The 26,877-nt window shown below is 39.3% G+C and overlaps 2 protein-coding genes, 1 long non-coding RNA gene and 1 pseudogene across 7 annotated transcripts in view; 3 read left to right on the top strand and 1 right to left on the bottom strand.

Moving 5' to 3' along the window:
- Positions 1–26,877, top strand: part of LOC146482777 (uncharacterized) — a 158,456-nt pseudogene that overhangs the window by 69,835 nt on the left and 61,744 nt on the right. The window lies entirely within an intron of this gene.
- The window catches only part of LOC146482783 (uncharacterized), a 73,572-nt gene that overhangs the window by 6,520 nt on the left and 40,175 nt on the right, over positions 1–26,877 (top strand). The window contains exons 6-7 of one of the 4 annotated variants that reach the window (XM_085106872.1): positions 566–709; positions 926–1,015. The exons of 1 other annotated variant lie outside the window; for it this stretch is intronic. In XM_085106872.1, coding sequence (XP_084962998.1) covers positions 566–709; positions 926–1,015 — 234 coding nt within the window. Of the gene's footprint in view, positions 1–565; positions 900–925; positions 1,016–26,877 lie in introns of all 4 variants that reach the window. 2 more of the 4 variants (XM_085106871.1, XM_085106874.1) reach the window with 2 other exon arrangements.
- The window catches only part of LOC146482784 (uncharacterized), a 33,569-nt gene continuing 12,098 nt past the window's right edge, over positions 5,407–26,877 (bottom strand). Inside the window, exons 3-6 of the mRNA XM_085106866.1 lie at positions 26,288–26,786; positions 25,366–25,574; positions 8,186–8,530; positions 5,407–7,552 (exon numbers count right to left, since the gene is read on the bottom strand). Of these exons, the coding sequence (XP_084962992.1) occupies positions 7,129–7,552; positions 8,186–8,530; positions 25,366–25,574; positions 26,288–26,786 (1,477 nt within the window). The 3' untranslated portion in view covers positions 5,407–7,128. The remainder of the gene's footprint in view (positions 7,553–8,185; positions 8,531–25,365; positions 25,575–26,287; positions 26,787–26,877) is intronic.
- On the top strand, positions 22,758–24,583 carry LOC146482785 (uncharacterized). Its single transcript, XR_014864064.1, has 2 exons — positions 22,758–23,213; positions 24,121–24,583. It is a non-coding gene; the product is annotated as an uncharacterized LOC146482785 (long non-coding RNA).

Below are 26,877 nucleotides of genomic sequence, written 5' to 3' on the forward strand. Positions count from 1 at the left end.
TAAATGACCTCCAACACAAAAGTCCTGTTGCTGTGCATGCTTCAAATTCCCTCAAAACAGGCAAAGGTTACAAGGGTTACAGAAATCAATGATTCTACGGCACTGAAAATAAAGCAGAATATGCAAGATCGTTGTATAATGCATGCAATCTAGGGATCTGATTGGCTAAGCGGCTAATTGGCTAATTGGCTGATTGGCTAATGAGCCATCGACAAATGGCGACCATTAAATGGTCTTCTGGTTGTTTTTGCAAAGCGAAATCAGCAAGATCTGGCAATATTGTATTATTGTTCTTAATAAAACAACTATTCCACCCGTGCACGTTGGGTATGAGATGATTATAGCCAACTCGGCGCTACGCTTTCTATCATCTCATATCCAACGTGCGCTCGTGGAATAATTGTTAACTGCTATAGTTTGCAGGAGACCTCTATGAGTTGAAAATGATCAGTACAATTTGTATGATGTAAATACCAAATGTTCCAAGTGGAAACCGTGTTTAGCCAATACACATTAAGCAGCCCAATTACTTCATTGGTTGATTGATAGTTTCTCTGTCTTACAGTGCTATACAAGAGGCCATAGAAGAAATAATTGACCAGAGTCCTTTTATTTTAATCTACCGCAACATGACAGAGGATCACAGTGCTGCTTATTTGCCAGACGCACATGGTCGAAGCAACAATCTATTTCACGACATATGTATCCGGTATGTACACGCGCGCTTTTTTACCGAGTTGCACTTTTCACCACGAAAGAAGAGGTGCAGAAATGTCTTGATAATGAATAATGATTACATACGTAAGTTAAAAAGTCCACTTTTCCAAATTCGCGGAAATTCTGTGAGACGAAATATGAATATCGAACATTTAAAGCCTGCAAAAAATCTAAATTTGTCACTGATTTTGGTTTCTCTTTTACTCAGATTTAAGAGCCAGCTATTGAGGATAATATTTTACAAACCTTCCTGGTTTGTAAAATCGACCGTGGAGAAGGATTCTCAATACTTGTTCAGGTACTTATCCTAAAATCCTCTCTTGTCCTAAGACATATTAGCAAAACCCACTACAGTGATCGACTGTACAATTGTGGAAACTCCCCACCTGATTGGCTACAGTGGGGCGTTCTAAATTTCTTGATAGTGTCGTGGAATCACACGAGGAAAAATCTCCGAACCACAATCCAACTACCTAGAGCGTAAATAGAAATGTTCGGTTTAAACAACAGAATTCAGTAGGTAATTTACAATGGATTCGCTCTGACGGAGCGCTACTGAACTCGTAAACGTCAGTACTTGAATATGTTAAGGCCTGGTTATAAGTTATAGACGGCAAGGTTGAACCTTACAGCAGTAAAAGGAAGACGTAAATGAAAAATAAATTGGAAATTATTTGTAGAAAAATGAAATTTTTTTATTCGATTAGTCACTGGGTTAGAGAAAATTACTGGTGACACGCTCTTTGATTTTATCGGCTTTCATAGTTGGCCCGGGACAAGCATCTGCCGCTTAAGCCGTCATAACAACCGTTTCCTTTGGGTTCCCGTATGTTTTTGCTTTTTGATCGCGCGAAAATTGGGACAAGCACCTCTTGCCTCCCTATTTTTCACTCTCGTCTTAATCTCCGCGCGTTCAAACAGCGAAAAACACATAAGACCTGACGGGAACGCTTTCTGTGCAGGCTAATTGGCCGGTAGAAACCTTAAAGTGCCGTCTTGCTGTTAAATTTATTATCTGCAATGTAATGTCACCATTTTTTCGGCGAGTCGGTGCCATAATTGTCGTTATTTTAATCTCATGAGTTGTCTGGTTAAGAATTGATAAAATCTTTCTAAACAAGTAAATTCATCAGACTAAAATCTATCTCAATCTATGGATCAAAGGACAGTCACAAACAGTGGTAAAAACAGACAGAGCAAAGTAAAAAATGATCCTTAGCTCTCTGAATAGTGTCTTTTTTTTAACAATAAATCTAAATCTCCCCTCCATGATGCAATATGAGTAGATATTATAGATTGGATAAGGCTGGGATCGGAACTCCTTTCCTTGTTAAATCAATAGCAGACCAGGTTTAGATCAAACGAGTTTGCTGTCTAACATGGTGATACTTAGTGAAATTGAAACTTATTTGGGTTTTCATCTTCTTCTTCTTTCAGCTTTGCAACGATTGTAAAACTTAATATGGCGGATGACATCATTCATTATGGACGATTAACATGTTATTATCATCTAAATCATTCAATAATTTCATCACTTGTCCATTTTGTAGTCGTATCCTTAGTTCCTTAAGCCCTGTTTAGACTGGGTGTCCTTACTGGGGCGCCCTGTGCCCGGGAACTGAGAAGGAAGTTGTTCAGTCAGACCAAAAAGCAATCGTGTTCTCGTTTATCAATTTACCTTCCGCCACTTTGTTTACTGTACCATAAAGAGGCGTGAGGAAAAAGCGTGGGAACTGAGAAAATCCTTAATTTTCAAACCAGTGTCTGTGCCCAGGAACGGCGCTCGAATACTACTTTTTGAGGTATGGCCATGCCTCGGTACAGTGCCCACTGGTTTTGCTCGGGTACCGACAAAAAGCTCATATTTCCCCATACTAGTACCAGTGCTCCGGAACTGGGCACGGTCACCTCGTCTGAACGGGGCGTTAACCTTACTCTCGGAATTCTAAGTTGTCTTAGTTAATATTTTATAAATTTCTTTCAGGATTTCCAGGAAATATCAACAACTAAAGACACTCTATCGTTCTCATTTATGAAGTTTGATTATCTATTTAAGTTATTTGTGCATAATTGTGGCATGATCATTATTCGCCTGATACTAAGTAACATCACCGATGTTATCTAATTTCATAGAAATTATGGATCATGTGACCGAATGTCGACTGAGTATCGGCCGATATGTCTGTCGATACTCGGCCGAGAGGGACGGTCAGCAGCCGGCCGACGGGTGCCTTAAGTACACATGATCCCTGGAAACTATATCATGTTCGTTTTGCAATACTTTAATGCAATTATGCTGGTTAATTGTTCAAGTCTCTCCTCTCAAACAAATCTCCCCTCTTATCCCTGCCCCCTGCTGGGCAATCACAGGTTTCCCTTTGTGGCACAATTACGACGGCGCCTACTAATACCAAAGTATTTTTGTGCGGTTTATGACTATGCGGGAAAAGGGCTATTGAAATAAAATAATTGGGGGTAACCACGCATTTATCAGAGATAATCAAGCAACAATTATTCTAAAAAGCAGTAAAATACAAAACAAAATATGGTGTTTTTTTTTTCCAAATTGAAGCTTCATTATCTCTGAAAAATGCATGGTTCCCCTCAATTTTCTTTTTGGATACCAAAAGCCCTTGGGAAGTGCTGCTTTCTCCACCTACATGTAGTTTTAAACCACTTAAAAATATCCCTGTATTAGTGGGCACCACCCATAGGAAACCCGAGTACATGTATCTTGAGACGCACAGAGCGTATACCCAGTAACAAAAGTAGGCACCGTCCTTAAGTGGAGGATTTGAGAGGTGAACACCCCCTTGGGTGTGGATTCGGCCGAGAGAAGGAGGGGATAGCACTCAGGCTGAGAGATGCACAGGAGCAAGCAATAAATTTTTAACGGCTTTTAAATGGGAAATACCATTGTGTAGTTCCAGACCAGAAAATAATTAGCTGTAATCCCACATGGAAATAATAATTATTGGAAATTTCAGGAGGCTGTGGAGGGGTGTGTCACAAAATGCAAAAAATGTAAAGGAAACTACGAAGCTAAATTGGAATAGCTGTACCAGAAGGATAGGGGGTGCATGTTTAGGGAAAATCTTTCTGTCGGGGAGGTATGAATGTTTTCTGGAACTACACTAATAAAAGTGACTTGCTTTCTTTATGTACTTTACAGTCAAGGCAATTTAGTTTGTATTGATAGTCCATATAGTACCAAAAAAAAGATTGTAATACATAGTCACTAATAATTACCATTGAATTTTTTTTTTATGGGTAACAACTGAACAACCTTAACATTGATTGTGAAATTACCTTTTTTTCACCTGTATGATAATGTAAAAGTCTAATCTGCGCCACTGATTGAGCTAGATGACTCACTGCAGTTCTTGCATGCTAGCTCCAATTCAGGGCTCCAAGCTCACTTTTTCTCGATGTGACCTTTTCATGACCCCTTTTTAAACAGTTACCAATATTGACGCACTGTTAATATTGTGTGAGTTAGAAAACCACTGAACACAAATTAGTCTTTCGAGTATGTTGTAAAATGTTGTTTACCAGTATTTTCTTTGGATCTTAAAAATTTAATACAAAAAATAAAACTTTTTAGCACTCTACTAATTCACTTCTGGAACACTCACTAAATCAGCAGCCTTTAGTGCAATCTCAGTCGCCATTATTTGTTTACTCACCATGGCAACCGAAACATTTGTAGCTTGGACCCCAGTTTTGTACCCAGAGTCCTTAGGCTCTTTGGTTAGCGGTTAGTCGGCAGGAGAGGCTCTGGGGAACTGCAATTTTATTTAAATTCTTTAATTGGCTGCCTTGTAATAGCTTAATTGTTTTACCGCAGAAATCCTGTGGTTAATAAAATTCCACTTCCCCACAGTCTCACCTGGTGACCAACTGCTGGCCAAAGAGGCTGAGGACTCTGGGTATGAGATTGCTTGGACCCCTGTCCAGTTTCAGTAAAATGTGATGACTACAGCCCCATCATTTACCCCCTCTCACCACTGGATGGGATGTTTGACTATTGTAGCTACATTGTAGCTTACTGTAACAGTTCACTGGTACACAAAATTATCTCTGTAAGTCCCAAGATTCAGTGAAAATTAACGTACACTTTCTCCTTTCTATTCTACATGTTCTTCTTCTGGTGATACTAGTTGGCAGAATTTGTTTAAATAACAAAATATCTTCTGTGATCATTTCCTTTAATCTCATTGACTTTTACATGTGAACGAAAAAGATGTATTACAGCTGTATTAGGAGAAATTTGATACTGATCACTAAAAAGGGTAAAGGGTTCACCTGACTGGAGAGAAATACACTCTTAGTAAACTATTTGTCTAAATTTGAAACAAGATTTGCCTGGTGGGCATACAGAATAACAACAGTACAATACTTTACTACGCTTTTTAACTAACTTAGAGTGCTTTCCATTATTTTATCAGAATTGAACAGTCAGTTTGTAAAAATTAATGGAATGTGCCATTCTGAAAGGTAGGTTCTACAAATTCTTCAAAATTGCACATTAAGGAAACTTTCTGTACCGTTCTGAAGAAATTGGTGAATTCCATCGGGGAAATGACCTGTCTGGCCAGCCAGTTCTGACAAACGGAAAGCACCCTTAACAGCCTGTATACACGATTTAAAAAAAAAGCAGAATGGGTGTGTGTTGGGGGGGGGGGGGGGGGGGGGTGGGGTCTCGGGATTTGAAAAATTGTGGCTTCCTGTGAAAAAATCCTGGTTACGCCCCTGATATTATTACAAAAAACTACACTATCTTATATTCCTACAAAACTATTATTATCAACCATAATAAAAAACAACGTTAAGATAAGATACGATAAGATAAGAAATCGTGAGTATTATATCGCATTCAGGGTATCTCTAATAACAAACAATCCCAAAATTATTTACCATTGCTAAAAATATAAAATCGTTATTATAAAAACTAAAACACACCTAAAACTAAATATAATATATAATAATTATGTCAAAACAGAATATTTCGCTGCATTTCAACATTTTAAACGCTTAAAGTGCACAGGGCCCAATGTCATCGATAGAAGAGGGCGTTTTTTTGCCGGCCGGATAAGTCACTGAACTCCTGAACTCAAATTCAAAGAAACTCAACTTCTTTAGTGTTAGTCCAAAGTCAGGTGATCCTTAACCTATGTCACAGAAACGAACCGAGAGAAGAGTAAGGCAAATGGTGAGCTAAAATGGCAGCAAATTAAAAAAAATCGCGTTTTGAGAAAAAAAATTAGAAGCACTTTTAAGCCAATCCTTAGATAAATTAAGGATCGTTCCTCCTATTGCTCCTGCGCATGCGTTCTGCGTATCTAGAAATGGACCTAGAAATGCTGATTTCTCTTGGACGGAGCCTGCTATTTCAAAGTTATTTTTGCACGGCTTATGGCCATGCGGAAAATTATATCGATTTAGATTTGAGCAAGTGTTTTTTAAATCCAAAAAGTAAATTGTGGGTAACCACACATTTTGTAGAGATAATTAAGCTTCAATTTGGAACAAAATTCTATACATTGTTTCGTATTTTCACTTTTTCGAATTATTATGCTTTAATTAAATCTGAAAAATGCCTGGTTGTCCTCAATATTTTCTTTTTTAATTACAATTTCCCTTGCTTAGATCTGCTTTTCCCGCACTGTCCAAAAAATACCTCGGTGTTAAGAGGCACCGTCCTTAAGGTTTAACCTTTTAAGACACCCAGCAGAATTTTGAAAGACCTTCCATTCTCTGTTGATCAAAAAAATATTTCATTTAATATTTAATGTGTTTGATCGAGCCAAAGTCTTCTTAAGTGCCAGTGACATTCTTTGTTTTCCACATCACAGAACGTATGTTTTGAAAACTTTTCAAAACACACGTTCTGTGATGTGGAAAACAAAGAATTACATTGACAAGGTCGTAATAAACATTTCAATGCAAAAGCTTTCAAAGTTTTTTTTATTACAAATGTTCCTAATGATTAGAAACATTTGTAATAAAAAAAACTTTGAAAGCTTTTGCATTGAAATGTTTATTACGACCTTGTCAATGTAATTTCGCCCTTTAAGATGGAACCCCTCATTTATCGTATAAGATGCTTGACACATACTCTATCACCGTGAGCTATTTTATTCAATCGAGCATTAATTTGCCCTTACCTTTAACATGTTAAACCTTTAAAATGTGGAAAGATGAAGCTCTTACCACAAATCGTCGAAGAAGGAACCAAAAAGATTAATATTTGCAGTTAGCTAAGGATGAAACTCTCTAATTATCATACTTCTGCAAGACTTATAACTTATGTGATATCACTTACTGCTTAACGAATATTTTGGCAATTCACACACGGTACACTATTACAATTTCATCATACAGTAGGTCTTTTTCTCCGGCAAGAGTCTTTCACTCACAACTAGCACACTGCTGCCTTTCTGTGATAACAGCTCTTAGAAAATCATCAGCGTTGGCCTCTACGCATGCCCGATATCCTTCATGATGATAGGCTGAGAACATCCGAGGTGTAAAAAACTGGTTGGCCGTATTGGTTTGTGGGAAGACGTTGCAAAGGATCTTTGACAACCACTGACATGATTTTCGGTGACAACACTCGCAGCAACATAAAGTCAATTTACTGACGTCATCATGGAACATTCCTTCAGGCTCATCAAGCCCGTGGAGGTCAATAACAGCGGTATCACCTTGGAGCTCACCAACAGCGGTCTCTACGCAATCACTGACGTCAGGTTGTGAATTCTTTGGTATGATAAGCAGAATTTCTCCTTCACTGTCATCACCAGCTTCATCGCTTTGATAATAAACTTTAAATCTGTTGAAATGACAAGAAGAACAGTATTGGAAAGAAAAAAAAGGAAGTGGTTTTTGTTTCATAAGAAATGTGCACTGCAATCTTTATTGCTAAATTGTTGTTAGGGAAGGTTATCAAGGTTTTTGGGAGCCTTAGCAACATCCAGGAGTGAGCTTTTGGCCGTTTCAGCCTGAAATGTTCTTAAGTTAAGTGGTATAAAATTTCAAAAAAATTGATATGAACATGACCGGGAAACCTCAAAAAGACCATATTGCGCTGCATCATATCTAATTTCTTTGACATACGTGTCTGGTTAGCCTTGATTTAAAGAATACTGTTACTTTACGTTTTTAGGTCGACGCAAAAAAAGGGGTGCAGAACTGAGTATAAATGCTTCATCTCTTAGTCTCAGCTTGGGTACGTTCTTAGCATATTCTTAAAATCTGGGTCAATTTCAGCCTCAATTTTCATATAAAAAAGGTTCTTTTATAAAAAAAAGTGTAATGTTCCAACAAGTCATATGCCACGACCTCCTGGATTAGCGAACCTCAAAACCTCTTCCACCCAGTCAAGTCTGAGTAACAATGGCAAAAAACGGGTTCCTTTTTCCCAGCGAGATAAACAAAGTAAGTGACTTGTAAAATAAATGCGTACTTGTAATGACGCGGATTTCCCCCGTTCTGTTCTTTCGCTAACTTCTCCCGCAAGTCTAAAATGACATCTTTGCCATCCTCACTAAAAAATGAGCATTTCAGCTTGGTCCGGGCCAGATGCATTGCGTTCAGAATGCTTTCTCCATAGAATGTATCCCCGCCCTTGTAGCCTCCGTCTACCACAACAATCCTTGGCAATCTTTTTTTCAACAGCGGAAGAATGGCAAGGTTTTCAACATGGCCACCATCACTGAGTAACATGATTGGTGGCGGTACTGGTCCAATGTTATTCTTAGCAAATATTTCTCTCCAATAATAAACGAAAGAATTGTGCACGATGAACCATCTAAAAGTAAACACAAATGGAATTACAAAACGAGTTGATGATAGCGATAACGACGACTATGATGATTATGACGATAATGATGATGTTGATGATGATGATGCCGATGATGTAATCATGATGATGATGATGATGATTATGATGAAAAGTCTTAAAGTCGTAAAGTACTAAACCTATGTATTTAGAGGTATACGCAGGAAGAGGGTAAATAATCTGCGTAGGTGGCCAGGAGCCTGGAAGGATGTAACTGTGCAGGAAGGGCGGCCGTTTTGAACGCCTGTAGAGTGAGAGCCATCACCACATTGCATGATGATGATGATGATGATGATGATGACATGGCAATGACGTGATAGTGACAAAAAGTCGTGGAAATGATGTTGTAGGGGTGGTGTTGCGATGTTGATGGTAACGATGATGATGATGATGATGATGATGATGATGATGATGATGATGATGATGGTGGTGGTGGTGGTGGTGGTGGTGGTTTCGGTTAAAGTTATGGTTGTAGTTATGGTGACGGTTAGTTAGTTAGTTAGTTAGTTAGTTAGTTAGTTAGTTAGTTAGTTAGTTAGTTAGTTAGTTAGTTAGTTAGTTAGTTAGTTAGTTAGTTAGTTAGTTAGTTAATGGTGACGGTGATCTTCGTATAATATCTCATTAAAGATTATCATAGACAAGGAGAACAAAATGAATTAAGAGTCAATGTCTGAGAAAACCGGGCAAAATCTGAAAAAGCTGAAAGATGCGGGTCGGCCAAATTATTCCATACTAACATCATAGATAGGTTAGGTGGACTTATGGATAAATTTACTAAAGTTTGCTCTTCAAGTGTTTTGGTATAGGAGAAATGAGATCCACTCTCCGTCACTCCCTCAGGTCCTAGTCATTCTGGTAAATTTGACCCAAATTTGACAGCCAGCAAAAGCTGTAAAATTTAGCGAATGGAGTTCGTGTTTTGTACCTGATATAAATGGTCATAGAACTTCTCGTAAAAAGCCAGAGATATGCGAAATAAGCAAAAGTCACTCTACAACATTTAGTTTTGGAATACCTATATTTCGCATCTGCAAATGAGCAACAAATTAGCCATTTTCGACTTCACGCAGAACACACAACTAAATCTTCAGCAACAATCGGATGCTAAAGCCAAACACTCTTACCTTCCCTCTACCACAATCACCAACAAGATGCCTGCTTTACTGGCATTACGCGTGATGCTGGGGCTGATTCATTTTTTCCAACTGTATGCTTCGCCGATTGATAAAACTATCCTTGCTAATGGAATAGTTTGAGTCACGACGATCGCGTTACGTTGTTTTCCTTGTGTTACGCGACTCAGACTTTCACCGGAAATGTGTGGAATTCCATTACGATAACGTAAGCTTCTCAATGACCTCTTTTTAGTCTCGCGTCGTGGTCAAGGACTGTCAAACAAAGCACGATTCCTTCGCCATGAACTCACCAATTTCTACCGTTTTAAATGTCGAGTGCTTCTAAGAAGTTATTCTTTCGATTTGCCGCTTCAAAATGGTGAAATTTCCGTTTGAAAACGGCACACTTGAGTCCAGAACATGTGATAAACAATATCGCCCCAAATTTAATCCGTTTTTAATAAATAGATCAAATGATGCGTTGACGTCACACAGGTAAGGGTGAAAGGGTCCCCTCCCTCGCGATGTAAGCGACAAGAATGGATTTTGATTGGCCTGCTTCTGTTGAAGACAATCAGAACAATACACCCCGAGTAGGAGAGGGGTGAGTTTAATGAATAAATTAATGTACCGATTTGAAGCTACGACGAAGAAAAAGAAATCGTCCCGTTTTTAGACACGGTATGCCCCCTTAGGGCATCCCGCGTAATAATCTGTTTGGGCCATTCAAACAGCAAGATGCTTCACCACCTCCATTACTCCTACCACTCGTTGTCATGTACAGCACGACACGACGCAAGCAATGTGCCGATTAAGCCGCTCTTGGATTCCACATTGGATTTCTCCACGGTTAAATATATGCAGTTGACTAAAGTGGTCCCAAAAAAATCAGGTCCCCTCTCTGGCCAATTTAACAGAAGGAAAATTTAAAAAGAAATACGAACTAAACAGAACGACGCCATCTTGAGTTGGATTGCTCTCAAGGGACTGGGACCGACTTATTTTTACTTTGGGTAGGGAGGGGACAGGGAAGGACCTATCGCCGGCGTATTGTTGGTAGAAACGTCTGTTTGTCGCGATAAACAGCTCAAGATCTGAACAAATCAAAGGCTCCTGTGAGCCAACTCGTGAATGCAGATAACACATAGCAATTGAAATTTAGACGGCTACGGAAACTTCCTTGAAAGCTAAAAGAAATTATATCTTTGCCCGATTATGTAACGCAAAATAACCATTCTTGTACTATAAAAATGATTGTCAAATTATTCTCTACAGCTTGAATAAGATTATTCTGATGCGCTGATTAAAAAAAAATCACGTGTTTGTTTATTCAAAGTTCATAGAAGCACGCCATGTGCAGCTACGTCATGCAAATTCGTGTCCGATAGTCCGGAGCTACTGGATTTTGCGATCGGGCTAGTGGATTCTAACCATCACTTGCTCGATGTGCAAGTGAAGTTTTTTTGGGAATTAAAATTACAAAATTACTGTAGGGCGAGCCGATCTCATAAAGGGAAATCTGTTCAACAAAGTATCGCATTACATTTCATGCCCGACATAAATGCGTGAAATTTTTCCTTTGGAGTTCAGTCCACGCAATACTCAAGTAAAAATAATGAACTATGAGAAGCTCTTACTAAATAAGAATTATTTATCGACCGCGTCCTTTTGCTTTCCCATAAATTTCCAGTTGTAAATTTAGAAAATGAAACATTTTTCCCTTTGAAACCTCTATGAAAGCTGACAAGATCTTAAAGTGTTCATTTCACCAGAAATTTGCATAATTTTGTTTACGACGTCAATGATGCGTGACATGGCACGTTCCTCTTTCTTCGCGTGAAAACTGACCAATTAAATTATTCTTAATTAAATTATTTTTAATTCTTAAAAGAAACCGCACTTTGTAGAAAAAAACGAAAAAAACCTATAACTTTGCTCAGATTCAACGGAAAATCTCCATTCTTACACTAAAATGATTGTCAAATTATTCTCTACAGAATGAATGAGAGAATTCTGACGCGTCGTGAAAAAAATTTTCACGTTTTTTTTTTCACTAATTGGGTTTACGACCCCGGACTTCCTGAAAAATTGAAAAAACTTATAACTTTGCTCAGATTGAACGAAAAATCTCCATTCTTGCACTAAATGATCGTCAAATTATTCTCTACATATTGAATAAGAATTTCCTGATGCGCCGTGAACAATAAATGTTGGCGTGTTTTTTTCCACTTATTGAATTCAAAACTCACTCACTGCACACGCCCGAAAGTTAACGACAAAACCGACCGACCGACCGACCTACCAACCAACCAACCAACCAACCAACCAAGCCAAAAGTCAGCTATCGCTATAACTCGTTCATTGCGCTACGCGCATTCACGAGTTAATAATGACATGAACGAATCATGCTCAAAATAGAACCAGCAGAACCGCGCAATAGCGTGAAAAAATAACTTCATTGGATTTTTTTTGGGCGCGGCTTTCCACCGTCAAGAAATCAGAGATATCCAACTCCCGCGTTCTTCACAACTCGATAAAGCACGCTAAAGCATGAACAAGTGGAATTGTTGAATTTAATAACAAAAATCGCAATGCCTTTATAAGAAAGTTTCCGTTTAGTAACTTCGAAAGAAGTACCGTTATTTGACACTTGTACTACATAATACTAGTAAAACAAATCTCTGTACAATGTATAAGCACACTGATCATAGTTATTACTCAATAAATTGACTCTCCTTGGTTAATCTCTCTACTCGACACGCTCTGAATCACTGAGGAAAGCTAAAATATGATCTCTACCTTTACCGCAAAGCAATCAGATTGGATGTTTGAAATAATGCACCTATCAATTTAAAGCCGGCGGGGGGGGGGGGGGGGGGGACAGTGCATGGGGTGGGGATTTGATTGTGATTGTTGTCCCTGGGGTGGGACTTTTGACTGGTCTTGCCTTCCCGGGGGAGGGGATATTTGAATCTGCCTTTGCTCGACGTGGGGATATTTGAACGTCGACCTTAGCGAAAGAGACTGAGACCGAAATTATTTTTCCCGCGTCACGCATGTGCCGTACGTCTTGAAATCATGATGGATGTCAAAGGCAGCGAGAATCAGAGAAAGGTGAGTGAATTTGACTGTTTTATCTCTAAATTTTCGATTAATTTGGAGTGTTTTTGTTGATTTGAACGTTTTTAGATATTGCGGTATCGAAATAAACGGGAATAAAGAGAAAGCAAGTCGAATTTTTTGCCAATGCAGACGATCTATTTACGGGCCAGTTGCTACAATGACTGTAATGTGGCTCTTTTCATTTGCAGAGCATAAAAGCTGTTAAAGTTTGGAATGCAGCAAGAACTACTAAAAAGTTTTTATTCAACGTTGAATCCTACGAAGATCTAGTAAAAAAAGGTGAGCTGGATATTGCAATCTTGTTTGAGTTTCGAAAGATAAAAAAAGGTCAACTAGCTGACTTTCGAGGTTGAAGCAATGTTATTGATTTTAAGTTCATGTAAGCTTAAGTCTTAATTAACATGTCCTCCAAGTTTCTTTTCGATTAATGACCTGAAATATTCAAACTATAAATAGTTTCTCATCCATTGATCTGTGATGTACTTTAATGAATGAACCACAGTTCTTTATGGTATATATTTTCATGAAAATCGCATTTTATTGCGAGTCTTGAAACATACAATGCACTATCACTATTCAGAGAACTAGCTGAGGCATGATTAATTGTATACCTGCCAACTCTCACGCCTTAGGCGTGAGTCTCACGCCTGTGGGTTGAAAACTTCGATCTCACGCCGGCTCACGCTTGCGGGCCAATTTCTCACGCCTGGTTGAAAAATGTGAGTTGTTGCCGTCTTGCTCGACACAATTTTCAAAAATATGTTAACTCAGACCCATGTTAGAACGAAAACCATGTGCAAAAGGAATAAATGACAATACCCTCCTCGCGATCTCTGATTTTTGAAGGTGAAAAGCACTGGGAGCGAGCTCGCGTCTATACGCGTCCTGAGACTTCGGACGTCCTCGGAAGACTACGGAGGTCTTCGGAAGACTTCGGAATTCTTCGGGAATCTTCGGAAATAATCGTGTCGTCTTCAAAAATCCCAGCTCTCCCAGGATAAAGATCTCACGCCTATATCTTAGAAAAAAATGGCAGATATATAATTGTCAGACTTTATTTTTTAGGGAGTGAGAAACTAGGAATTAAAGCGTGTAAAGCGGTTTTGGCTGAAGATGGGACTGAAATCGAGGAAGAGTATTTGGATGTAATTGACCCAAACAGTGCCATAATTCTACTAGAACAACAGGAGAAATGGACAAACCAAAATGGTAAAAAAACCCTACAAATTGTTGTGTTTAGTTTAACATAATGAAACATTGTGTAGTTAATTATCATGCACATTTTTTTATTATATGTATACCACTGTCTTTTAAACTTTAATGTCGCTCACCTTGTTTACTTAAAAATAAACATAATAGCATAATTTAAATAACTGATCCAGTAGTGTAACCTACCTTTTCTACTTGATAGCTGATAAGGAAGAGACTGCTAAGGTGGTTACAAAGATGGACCTAGTTATGGATACTAGAGCTGCAGGAACAAACCCCTTTAGGCAGGCAACCCTTAACAAGGACTTATCATTGGGACCCCCTATTGAAGTAAGTATTGAAGCAAGATTTACTTACCAAGAAACTGAATTGTGTCAGAGAAACACTACATGTAGCACTGATTATTCACTTTAGATGCAAGATGTGGAAAATGAAGCTAAATCATACTCTGTCGGTTTTAGAAGTTTCCTATTTTTTGCATATTAACATGAACTTTTCACCAGAAAAGCTGTCATACTGCCTCAGACTTAAACATCAGAAAAAATTATTTTTGTTACCAGTTACATCCTGACACAGGCTTAACATATCTATAGCAAGGGTAAAGTATCTTATTGGTGTCATTCCATTTGCTATGCTTAAAGGATATTAAAGAAGAACCAGAGGAAGAAATAATACAAAATGCAAGGATTTTTGGCAAAGATAATCTTAACCCACTGACTGACTACCAGAGAGCAGTGAATGAAGCAGCTGGCAGGCTGGCTACCACAAACCCACAGTTGCTCTGCAACAGAGGTACTTGTTTATTTAGACTTGTTATAAATATGTAGTGTAGAAGTTATCTGCAAGGCTTCTTCTTAGGGAAAAAAATTATTTATTTACTTATTAATTAACTAATTTATTTATTTATTCATTCATTCATTTTAGGGGAACTATATGAAAAGGCAAGAGAACAAGTGAGAACTGAAGGCTATGCATTTAAAAAGGGGTACTCCAGGTCAAATAGCAGTGCCAGTAGCAACAGTAATAGTGACCATCCTCCTCCAAAGCTAAAAAGAGCTAAACGAAACAGCGAAGAAAGGGCAAAAGAAGCTAATTCTTTAACATCCCTTCTTGAGAATGTAAAATGCCATTTACAAATTAAACAGAAGAGATTGGATAAGGCGAAATCAGTGCAAGATTTCTTGCTGTGTGATCAGTTGACTCTTGAAATCAGGAAACTGCTAAAAGAAAAAAGTGATCTTGAGATGCAGATTTCTGCTATCCAAAGAAAAGAAGCAAAGTCCTTATGGTATCACAAAACAAAGTCTTCCAAGAAAGAAAAGAAGGAGCTGAAATCTGGAAAAGTTGTTAACAAGCCCCTAACGAAGTTCTTGTTAAAAGATACCTCTGCTGATAAAGTAAAAACTTCGAGTAGTAGTACCTCTGCTGTAAGTGTTCCTCTAAAAGCTACCACAAGTGCATCATCCCAAACTACAGCTCAAGTTGATTTAAACACGTGTACCTCCTCAGAAACTGCAGTTGAGCCTCTCTCAGTCACTGATGCTCCTCTGTCACCGACTGACACATTAATACTGAGTGAATCAGCTGAGGATTCGGATTTTTAAGTGGCCCCTCCAGTTTTACGACTGGAGGGGGATTTAAACACCTTCTTGATGTGTTTAATGAACAACAAGAAAAAAAGTTGAGTGAGCACCAAGCTTATGGTACTGACGTTTATGTGTCCAATTTTGAAGGGATGGAACTGACAGATTACATAAAGGTTGCAAGTGTTGTTTGTGCACAAAGGCATCAACCGACTGGTATGTTGTGTTTCTGTGAAGGGTTGCTTAAAGTTGCTAGGTGTATTGAAAAGGAGGGATGGATGAACTTAAAAGAGGCCTTTATGATGTCTAGTCCTGGGAGAGTTTATTCACCTCTACATGCACGCCAAAAACGTTTAAAAATGCCCCTGGCAGCAGTTGCAGTAGGAAATCAAAAACAAGGGACCCGCAGGCTTGTTCTTGTCCAGAAGCAGCAGTTTGTCAATTACAAGATTTTTCAGTCCCTACAAAGTAAGTTGGTAGAGTCCCAAAAAGAATGCATGTCCAAAGAACAGATGAAAAAACTTCTTGATCTTGCTGAAAGTGAAGCAGAAAGGGAACGGCTACGGTTCGCTGTTGTGAAGGGGTCTGGAATGTCATCTGAAAAGGCACGCAGTGTTTACGGTTTCCATGACATGAGCAAAAGATCAGAGAAGGTATTGGATGCAGCTGAGGAAACACAAGCTATCAAGGAATGCATACTCAAGGTTGTCCAGTTGAAGGATAAAGCACTGCTTCAGGCGTTTGGTGTTGATGACAGTGGAAGTGAAGGTAGTGAATCTGAAAGTGAGACTGACACTGATTCTGACGAGACCTCTGTGGCTGGAGCAAGTAATACCATAGATGACGAAAAGAACAGAGACCAGTTCAGGACCAGGAACGTGGATGGCACACCAGAAGATAGTTCTGAACCTCCCCTAACAAAGGATGGTCTGATACCTCATCTGTTTCAGCTCTCTGATAACGTGAACAGCGATGAAACTTACAAACATGTAACAGACACAGAGGGTGTGTATATGAATTCACATCAACTCTTGGACATCCTAAGAAAGTGTGACCTGAACTGGTTTGAATTTGTTATGGTTCTGCAAAGTAAGCTAAATAACATTACTGATGAAGCTTTAGAGCAGCTCTTGTTAGACTTTGGAGGGCAGATCTCATTCCTTGGTCTCAGTGTTGGAGAGGAACGTATCATAGAGCAGTCACGCCAAGCGTACCTTTTGAGTCAAAGGCTGCAAGTCATTCGAAATGAGGAAGCTGGTGAAGACATTGTATCTGAATCTGATTCAAGTGAGGGTGAGATGTTGCAGCGTGAAGACTTGCTTGGAGAGAGAGGGAGAGCTGTTTTGAAAAAAAAGCGGGCTGCTCTGCGGCAGAAAGGGATTCGTGAAGCAAAGCGAAGAATAGCAGAGAGGCGTTTCCAAAAAAGGCGTCGCAGTAAAAGAGTTTCACAAGTGCTGCAAGACTGCACATGCATTGGTCAGGCTATAGAGGAATTTGTAAAATCATGCGGAGGAGGTGCTGACGCCTGGCGTCGCACAGGTGCTATAACGTTTGATGGGAACAGAAAAATCAAACAGAAAGCTACATTCAAGAGAATTAAAGAATTCTTGGAGCAGAAGTACATGCGATCCATTTCCTATGGTTCTGTGGTCCAGTTGTGCGTAGCACGAAATAGGAGAAGGCGTTCAGCTGTTCGATATAAAGGTGTGGTAAATGTTATCCAGCGAAGAGCACGCGAAGGATTCAACCTTAAATACAATCCGGATGTACACTGGAGCTCGGCCTTTTATGCGTCACTCAATCAACTTCAGTATAAAGATGGCCGCAATATTGTCAATCTAGGAAGAGATGACCAGGCCGGTTTTCGTCTTGATACAATGGCAACTCACAAGCTTCACTCAACTCTTTCCATCAAGGGAAGTGAACCCCTCACAACCTACACAGACTATGTCAACAAGTACCCATCAACATTGCAAACGACATCCTACAATTTTGCTGCAACGGATACTACTGGTGAAGTATGCTGTGGTGTGGTTAAAGCAGCCCCACTTCACTCGAAAAATGCGGCACAGCATTTTGCTGATCTGAGAGAACTAGAGAAAGTGGATTCTGTCCGACCTGCATTCGTAAATCCTGTTAGTCAAGAGAAGAAGAAAATAGAATGTATTCGTGTCGATGGTGGATTTGACGAAGGGCCGCCACATAAAGAGGTCCAATATTGGTGGACGCGAAGGCATTTGGAGGCAGAAACTGTGGTTACTCTGGTATCCTCACGTAATAGCGGTGCAAGTTTTCGTAACCGCGTTGAACTTCAGAACGGATGCCTTGCCCTAGGGCATGCTAATCTATTCATACCTTCTACACTGAATGGGTCGTGTTTGACAGCTTCAGGACAAGTCGATCAGAACATGTTGCGAAAGAACCTTGACTCTGCTATAGATGTGTACATTTCCAGGGTAGATGGAGCCCCATGCGCTTCTACTGAAATCCATCTTTACAAAGGAGTAGATAGTTCAAAGTATCAGGAGGAAAATGAGGTACTCAAAGTGTTTCTGAAAGGAAGTAAGACTGCCAAGTCCAAATTAGCCACGGAAAAGCCAGAGTTGTATTCTCGAGTGAAGGAGACTTGGGAACTTCGTGAGAAGCATGTCAGAAACGATGTCCCGAATAAATATGTGTTTATGCTTCAGTGTTGTTTTGAGAAGGATTGTACCCATCCAGTGTGCAAGGAAGGAAAACTTCAAAACGAGACGTGGTACCCGGGTGGACCTAGCCTTGCTTTTATTCCGCTTCCTGTCCCAGATCCAGACTGCCCGTTCAGTAGTAACGACTGTCCCAACTGTGGAGCTGATTGCTGTGGACATTACATGAGCTATGATAAAGTCTTAGCACACTTATTGGAAAAAGGAAGAATCGATTTTTCTAAGCCACCTTCGGTTGTTCTACTGGAAATCTACAACAAGTATAAAGCCATTCCACCTCCGCCTGTTGTGATGGAAACTGCAAAGGCAACGCTTTTGCCAAAAGAGGAAGTTCTTATGTGGTTTGAGCATTTGCATAAGATTGCAGAAAATCGCAAATCAGGAGCAAAGAAAGCGGCTGCAACACGAAGAGAAAAACAACGTTCAACCAACGCCAGCTCTTCAAACAGTGGTTCAACAAGTAAACAATCTAATTTTGCTGTTTTGGACAATGATGAGCGTCAGGAACTTTGCCAAGAGTGTGGCAAGGCCGATCCTCCAGACTGCGAAGCGAACACGATTTCTTGGATTTCATGCGATGGTTGTCTTTTATGGTGGCACATAACCTGTGTTCATCTTGAGGAAGACGTTTCCAGTGGAAATACAAGGCGCTGGCTTTGTTGAAGATGTAGCGAGGTCTGGTAAATCTTCCAGTACAAACGTTCATTTTCACTGACAGTGTTATATCGTAAAATTCTACTGATCCTTTTACGGGGGAATTAGCTGGGTTCACTTCGACAAATGAATTCAGTGACTTTTCTTAAACTTTATTGGACTTGTACGAGGTCAGCTCACTACTGCTTTACACTCAATTATGCGCTAAACTAGAAAGCACCCATTTTTATACTGGCTAGACAACCATCTGCTCAACGCAAACTAAATCTTACGCAAGCCTTCTATGATTGGCTACAAGAAGCTTATTTGCATCCATGTCTTCGATCTGTTAGCTAAGCTGAAGACTTTTTTCTAGCGAGAGATCACCATGAAGCTTGGGTTATCCAGTCAATACAAAACAGGGAGACTAATATAAAAATTACAAAGTTCAGACTTATACAGTAAGGTTTCACAAAGATAATCTGAAAAACACGAAAAGTTGTTGTTTAAAAATTGTACAAGTTCTCGATTTGTTGAAGGTGTTAGCCTTCCTCATCGAAAAAGATTGGTTAAACGTTTCCTTAAATTAAATGAATACGTGGTCAACAAAATCTAGAGTTCAAATTATATATTCAGTACATATTGATAACAGGATTACAACAATGAATATTTATATTCAAAATCACGCTAAGACCACGGTGTTTACTTTCAAAAACACCTTTAAAAAATTACAGATACTATTATTTGGATATCCTCATCTTTAAAATGAACATCAACTACCATGAATTCGGTAAAAGAACCCGAGAAACTCTACTAAAAATGATTAAAAATAAGAGCAATAGCTATTTCCTGGAAAGAACCGATCCAAGGTCAAATTGAGCAAAAACTCATCAAAGTATTAAAGGTAACAAGGTGTTATCATTTGAAGGAAATGCGATTAAAAGTGTTTACGCGGAAACGAACAGCTGCTCTTACCGAATTCATGACTTAAGTTTTGAAACGACTCAGTCAGTGCCATATGGGACTAAAATGTTTTGAATAATGATTTCGCATTTAAATTATAAATGCTAATAATTTCTTGTATGAGAAACAAGAATAGAAGTGAAACTTAAACCAAAGACAATTTTAACAGCATTTGATATTCCGGCGTTTGAAACTGTTATACTTGTTTTAAAAGAGAAACAGCTTTCTTTCATGTTGAATCGTTATGCTTTCTGCAACCTTTGCAGAAAACACGAACTGTTTTCCAAAGATTCTGTTGATTTTGCTCAGTGTTCACTGTAATTCGTTTGAGACGCAGATTGAATGGTTATTAAACACGTGCCTTTGAAGATGTAGCAATGTTAAGAAGTGAAAATAATAGAGTTATATTTCGAGCTGTTTTCCCTGCGTCTTTCTGGCGTCCTGCCTGGGGATATTTGACGGCAATGTGCCGCCCGGGGTGGGGAAATTTTTGTGCATTTGACAGGAATGGTTTGCCTATGGGTAGGGAATTTGACAGCAAATTTTTGAAAAATGTCAAATCCCCACCCCATGCCCAGCCTCCCCCCCCCGCCGGCTTTAAATTGATAGCTGCATAAGTAGAAACAGTGTCATTGAATTGTTCTACCTTGATAATAAACTGCGTAAAACTAAAGATAACTGACGGAAAATGTGCGCTTGATATTTAGAAAAAAGAATTTTCCTTGCAGATCCCCTTTGGGTTGGAATTTCCTTTTTCCTATAGATAACTGCCTTTTCCAAGGTATGTTTGTTTTTGCTTCCGATCTTTTGTTTACTTATTTTGAACTTTGCTAGTTCCGTTGGTCTGTCAATGAACACATGTCGTGAAGCGAAATATTTACCTAGGAGCCCTCACTGAATACGTCATTTGCTTTTAATAAAAGCGTTGTTCTTATCATTCCGGCTTGTCATGTACACCGGAAGGCCCTTGGGAGTATGCGCTTTTTGGTTATAAAAGCTGCTGTTGAAAACTTACACAACAAATTAACAAAAAATTAGTTTTGGCTGTATTATCTCCGCTTTGATACCTTGATAAATATGATAGGAGATAGGAAGGAGGAGCTGCCGGACCGTCAAGAACGCTAATCAGAGAATAAACAAATAACATCACGTTAACGAAGAATCTGCAACGCCCAACTCTTAAACTCTACTGGGATCAACAAAAAATTGTCTCCGGGTCGAATAAATAAAGAAGTTATATATCGGTCCAAGGGAACAGTAATCTTACTATTAATTCAAAACATTCACCTTAAGCTTGTCCTCAAATTTTGAGGTAGCATCCTCCGCTTTAAATTGAATGAGATGTTTGTTACATTGTAACAAAACAACGCATCTTACTGATAAATTAGCAGAGATTTCCGAACTGATAAGAAACTATACGCAAGGTGAAAATATCTTTAGGTAACATATAAAGAGTAAATTAATTACCAAAAATAGGTGAATCGCGAGAAAATAATTTTAAATATTGGCTTATTGTACATACTGGATCCTATTGGAACTGAAACTTGAAACTCCTGGCAATTTCTTCCGACACCCGTTTGTTTACCCGACGAGGATTTTTTAATTTTTTCGCTTCACCTCTGTGAGATGGGTGAGAACAACTGGATTTTAACTTCTGGTAATGTGTTGTTAATTCGTATTTGTGCTTTGGACTTTTCCCTGTCTGATAGAGACTGCAATCCGGCGCGATTGAAAATAACATCAGCCTGGTTAATCCGTGTCCCTAAGCCTCGACTTCGATCCACAGACACCCAGATTAGTTAGATAATCTATTAAATCCTTTCTGCATGATTTTAGAGGAATAACATAAAGCTCATTTGGCGCGTATGGTGTTGGACCGTGTTGGACTGTCAACAGTTGAAAATGAGCAGCTCATTTTGCGTTGTACATTACGCTTTTGACTGCAATGTAAATACTGTCGCAAAAGACTGGAGCAAAGACCATATGTCACGTAGTAAATGTAAATATGGTAAGAACAAAATTGTCATCAAATACGTGTATATAAAGTAATATGACGTTATTTTTTCGGATTTTTTCCCTTTGTATTGAAACAAAATAGAGTTTCTCCAAGTGAATCTGCAAACAAGACTTCCAACTGGGCTATGGTATTGTTTCTCCAAATTACTCTTGTGTTTTTGGCTCTTATTTGATTCGTTGTAATCTCGTCTTTGACAGTACAAGACAGCTTGACCCAGAAACTTCGCCTAATCAAAGCCCACAAAATGCAAATTAAATTTCAAAACGATTTTCCCTGCCCAGCAAGCATAACAACATGTAGGCCATTTAATAAGCAAGGAAAATGGTTGTAACTCTCGTTGGTATCTTCATTTCCCAAAAGTTTGTTATTCCTTGCCACTTACGGCATGAGCCTAAACCAGCCTTCCTTAAATCAAAAAGCTTACTTATGAAAAACACCGTGGAACAATCATCCATGGCCAGCCTTGGCTTAGCCCCTGGCTCCCTTACAACCAATCAACTAGTTCCCAGTCTATCCCGAGTGAACAAATTCAACATGGCGTCGTTTTGTTTATTTTCGCGTTTTCTTAATTTTCTTTTCTTTAAATTCGCAAGAGACGGGGATTAGAATTTTTCGTGGAACTAATTTGATCAACTGAATATTTTAAACTTAAGACAAACCCAATGCGAAATCCAGGAGCGGCTTAAACAGCACATTGATTGCGTCGTGTCGTGCTGTATGAGTAGTAGGAGAAATGGAGGTGATGTAGCATCTTGCTGTTTGAATGGCCCAAAAAGATTATTGCTGGTTTTAATAGATGGAAGGTAAGAGTGTTTGCAGGCCCGTAACCAGGGGGGGGGGGGGGGGGGGTGCACGGGGTGCGTTTGCACCCCCCCACAGGCCCCAAAGGTCCGCATTTTGATACTCAATATCCAAGTTAAGGAGTGTAGTCCGTTAAAATGGAGTTTAAAACTTAACAGTGATATTTGAACAAAGCCAAAGAGTGGAAAAAGCAGTAATGTGTTCACTGGTAAACTAAAACCAGCTGCACTCTTGTAGCCCGAGCCATTCAGAACATTTCAATAAGCGCACAGATGTCCGAGCTTATCTAAATGAATAATAAAGTTATGGATAGGAGAGAACAGGAAAATAGAAAGAGGAAGGCTGCAGCTAAATCTTGCCAGTCTCTCGATACATGGGTCAGTAAAGTACCCCGTCAGGAGCCATCAGACGCTGACAATGACAGTGCAGTCTACGACGACAGCCCAGCTGAAACCACGACTTCAGATCTATTTCAGTTAACTACAGTTTTACAGCGAGATATAGAAGGTAAATCACGCTTATTTTCGCGATGTACACCAGTCTCATCCCATTATTATGCTCTGAGATTTAGTCGCTATTTCTTAATATGAAAAAAAAAAAAAAAACGGACACAGAGTAACAATTCGGGGAGGGACTGGGGGAAGGTTAATCTAAAGCAGCACCTTCTGGAAATCCACAGGCATCACGAACCATCAAAATAGAAGTTTTCGAGACACAAAGAGGGAAAATAAATTTTATGTTTCTCTTGGTCTCTTATCGTCATTTCCTGATGCATGTCAATATTCTATGAAAAGCCGATGTGTACTTTCTTAACAATTCTGCAATTATGTATAAAATTGTAGAGACATTGCAAGCTCCAGTACCTGATGACAATCTAGCGCGGCATCACTTAGAACCAATGATGCAACAAGAAATAAATGACATCGGGAATATTTAGACGACCTCTTAGAAATTTGGTTCTTCCGCAAATAAGCTGCCAGTTGGTCAGAAGTATCACTTGATAACAAAGTCATTTTGTGCCACCGATTAACTACAACTTTCCAAAGCGATTTCTTCATTAGTGCCGAAGAGGGTTTCAGTCACGATACCACAGTGAGTACTCCTGGATGGTCTAGCCCTTCAGTAGATGGAGTATTCTGTAAACACTGTGCTTTGATGACACCTATGCATTGCAGGAAAGACAAGGGCGCTTTCATAAACTGGCATAAGATTCAAGAAAAGGCAAAAAGACATGAGCAAATGAAGTACCATCACGACGCAATAATCGCTACCGAATCCTTCCTTAATTCGGTTGAAAACCCAGAGCAAAACGTGAACAACCGAATAGATGACGAAAATCAAGGCTTACAACAACCAAATTACACAAATGGGTAAGTGAGAGATAACAGTACATATTGTTTCTTATTTCTTTCAGATACTCCTCAAAATCGAAGGAAGACAGGCCAAATAAAGCAGCGAAAGCTCTTTAGGAGATCATCTTTCCAAATATAATTATATGCACTCGTAAAGATATGCGCCTGCAACGAGCTGTAAATGCGAAAGAAGTGCGAGTTGTTTAAGGCGGCTGCATACATATAACAGCGCATGCATGGGCCAGGAAAGGCTTTCGTCCCTCGCACTAATGCACATTCATTATCAAGTTAAAATTGTTTTTGATGAGGTCTAAATCTGTTTGCCACCAAACACCAACGGAGGCTGGAGCTCGGGACATTTCTGAGGGATTAGTTCCAGAGTATTTTGATGTATCATTTTACATCGTAAAATTAGTCCTCTATAACTTAATTCAAACAATTGTATTCGACAAATGTAATATTCAGTTCCTACCGTGTACTTTGCCGTTACAATTTCACATGTATTGCTACTTTCCTAAATAAACGGATCAGACAATAAAAAATACATTTCGGTATTTTGGTCCACTTTGGCCTCGTTAGCACCCCCCCACATAAAATCCTGGTTACGGGCCTGGTTTGGTTTTGGCATCCAGTTTTTGCTGAAGTTTTAGCTGTGTGTTCTGCGTGAAGTCGAAAATGGCTAATTTGTTGCTCATTTGCAGATACGAAATATAGGTATTCCAAAACTAAATGTTGTAGAGTGACTTTTGCTTATTTCTCATATCTCTGGCTTTTTCCAAGAAGTTCTATGCCCATTTATATCAGATACAAAATATGACCTTCGTTCGCTAAATTGTACAGTTTTTACTGGCTGTCAAATCTGAGTCAAATTTACCAGAAAAACTAGGACCTGAGGGGGTGATGGAGAGTGGATCTCATATCTCCTATACCAAAACACTTGAAGAGCAAACTTTAGTGTATTTATCCATAAGTCCACCTAACCTATCTATGATGTTAGTATGGAATGATTCGGCCAACCCCGATCTTTGACCACCTGCCTGGTTTTCTCAGACAATAACTCTTTTAAGAGTTAAAAGATCATTGTTTTTACAGAGGATCTCTGCGACGTTATCATGGCTAACTGCCGCATATATAGTCAATTATCCCAGACTTCGGATTTAAGGCTATTTAATCAGTCAATCAGTTAGATTAAAGCCGCAAGTCCAATCACCCAATTTGAAGTCCTGCTTTTTCGAAAAAATCTTGTTTGGCCATCGGACAAAAACATTGGCCGACAAAAACATACGAAAACTTTGTCAAACTCTTACCTGGCCAATCTCTCCCACCAGCGTGGTTCTGAGGCTCCTGTATCAATGAGGGCGATGATAGCCAACACAATGTGAATAATCAAAAAGATTATTATTGCGATTTCGACAGATGACTCGAAAGTTGTGGCTGCAGAATCGTCATAAAAATAAAATGCTGGCACAGCAATCAAGGGAAGTCCACGGAGAATGTGTAACAGGTACGCTGCAATCTGTTGAGTTAAGAAATAATAAAAAAAAAATTGAACGAGAATGAGGGTGATGGCTCTGAGTGTGAATTTACTGAAAATGAAGGAGAAGTTGAAATCAGTTAAGTGTGGATAAATGGGAACTGTTAGTTTTCTGCTGACAGTTAGAATGCAGGGCACTTCTCAGCTATCAGGATGATGGCAAAACCCAACTTAGCCTCACAGGAGGGGAGGGGCAGACAGTATCCTGACTGGATTAAAGCATTGCTAACTTTTGATATCCAAGCAAAAGTCAAAACCCTTTGTAAACAGCTTTTCTTAAATTTTTCTGGCAAAACATAGTACGAGATGTCATTGTCCGCAAGGTTTTTCCTTTTCATGGCTGCGACCACGTTTTGTCATGTAAGTGTGTTTTTAATAATTTTTAAATCGAGGAATGACCAAGCTTACTTGGCGTCCACAAAACGAGACGATGATGTCATATGACGTTTAAATAAAGCCTTTATTAACTTATTAGGTTTCTACTACAAACTTAAAAAAGTCGAAAACGTGCTTGCCAGAATGTTGATGACGTGGACTAACCAATGAATGTAATACAAAATTGTTTTCTCCAGATAAATTGTAGGAAAAGTTTGGTAGCTTTATTAAATGAAGTTATGAATGTTTAATCCAGAGTTAGTAAAATAAATTGGGCAAATTCTAGTTGTCAAACGATGACAACGAAACAAGAAACATACCTTAAATGCCACGGATTCCTGTTTCAGGGATTTGACGTTCGTTACCATGGTAGCGCCCATTTCGAGATCAAGAATTGTGTAAAGACGAGTCAGTCCTGTAATGGACTGATCATATTTTCCCATGTGGGTTGAAAGTGCTGCTGCGGATGTTGCCATGGCGGCTGACAACATCACATCTTTAGGCTCCAGTATACCCTCGAACTGCTTTTTATTCGGATCGCGGTCAAAGCGTTCTATCCCTGTTGGTGACATAATCAAAAGCTCATACTTTTCCTTGCAATCGTGACTTATTTTCCAACGGTTAACCACCATATTGGATAAGTACTCGGGCTTCATTCCTTTCAGATCTGCTAAGGTCAGAGGTCTTGTCGCGTCGGTACTTTGTTGCTCATTCCCACGCAGACATGTACACAGAGGGCAGATGTCCTGAACGCGGATACCTGAACATCGACAGGGTCCCAGGGCGTCTTTGTGGTAAAATGCCTTCTGTAACCTCCACCTGCGTTGAAAAAGTTCATTGTATTTTTCCGATTCTTAAATAACGCTCATGGTGCAGATGGTTCTTGCAACTAACAAGTAGTGGTTACTGA

Source organism: Pavona decussata, unplaced genomic scaffold (assembly GCF_977016875.1).
Source record: "Pavona decussata unplaced genomic scaffold, jaPavDecu1.1 SCAFFOLD_44, whole genome shotgun sequence".
Taxonomy (NCBI): Eukaryota; Metazoa; Cnidaria; class Anthozoa; order Scleractinia; family Agariciidae; genus Pavona; species Pavona decussata.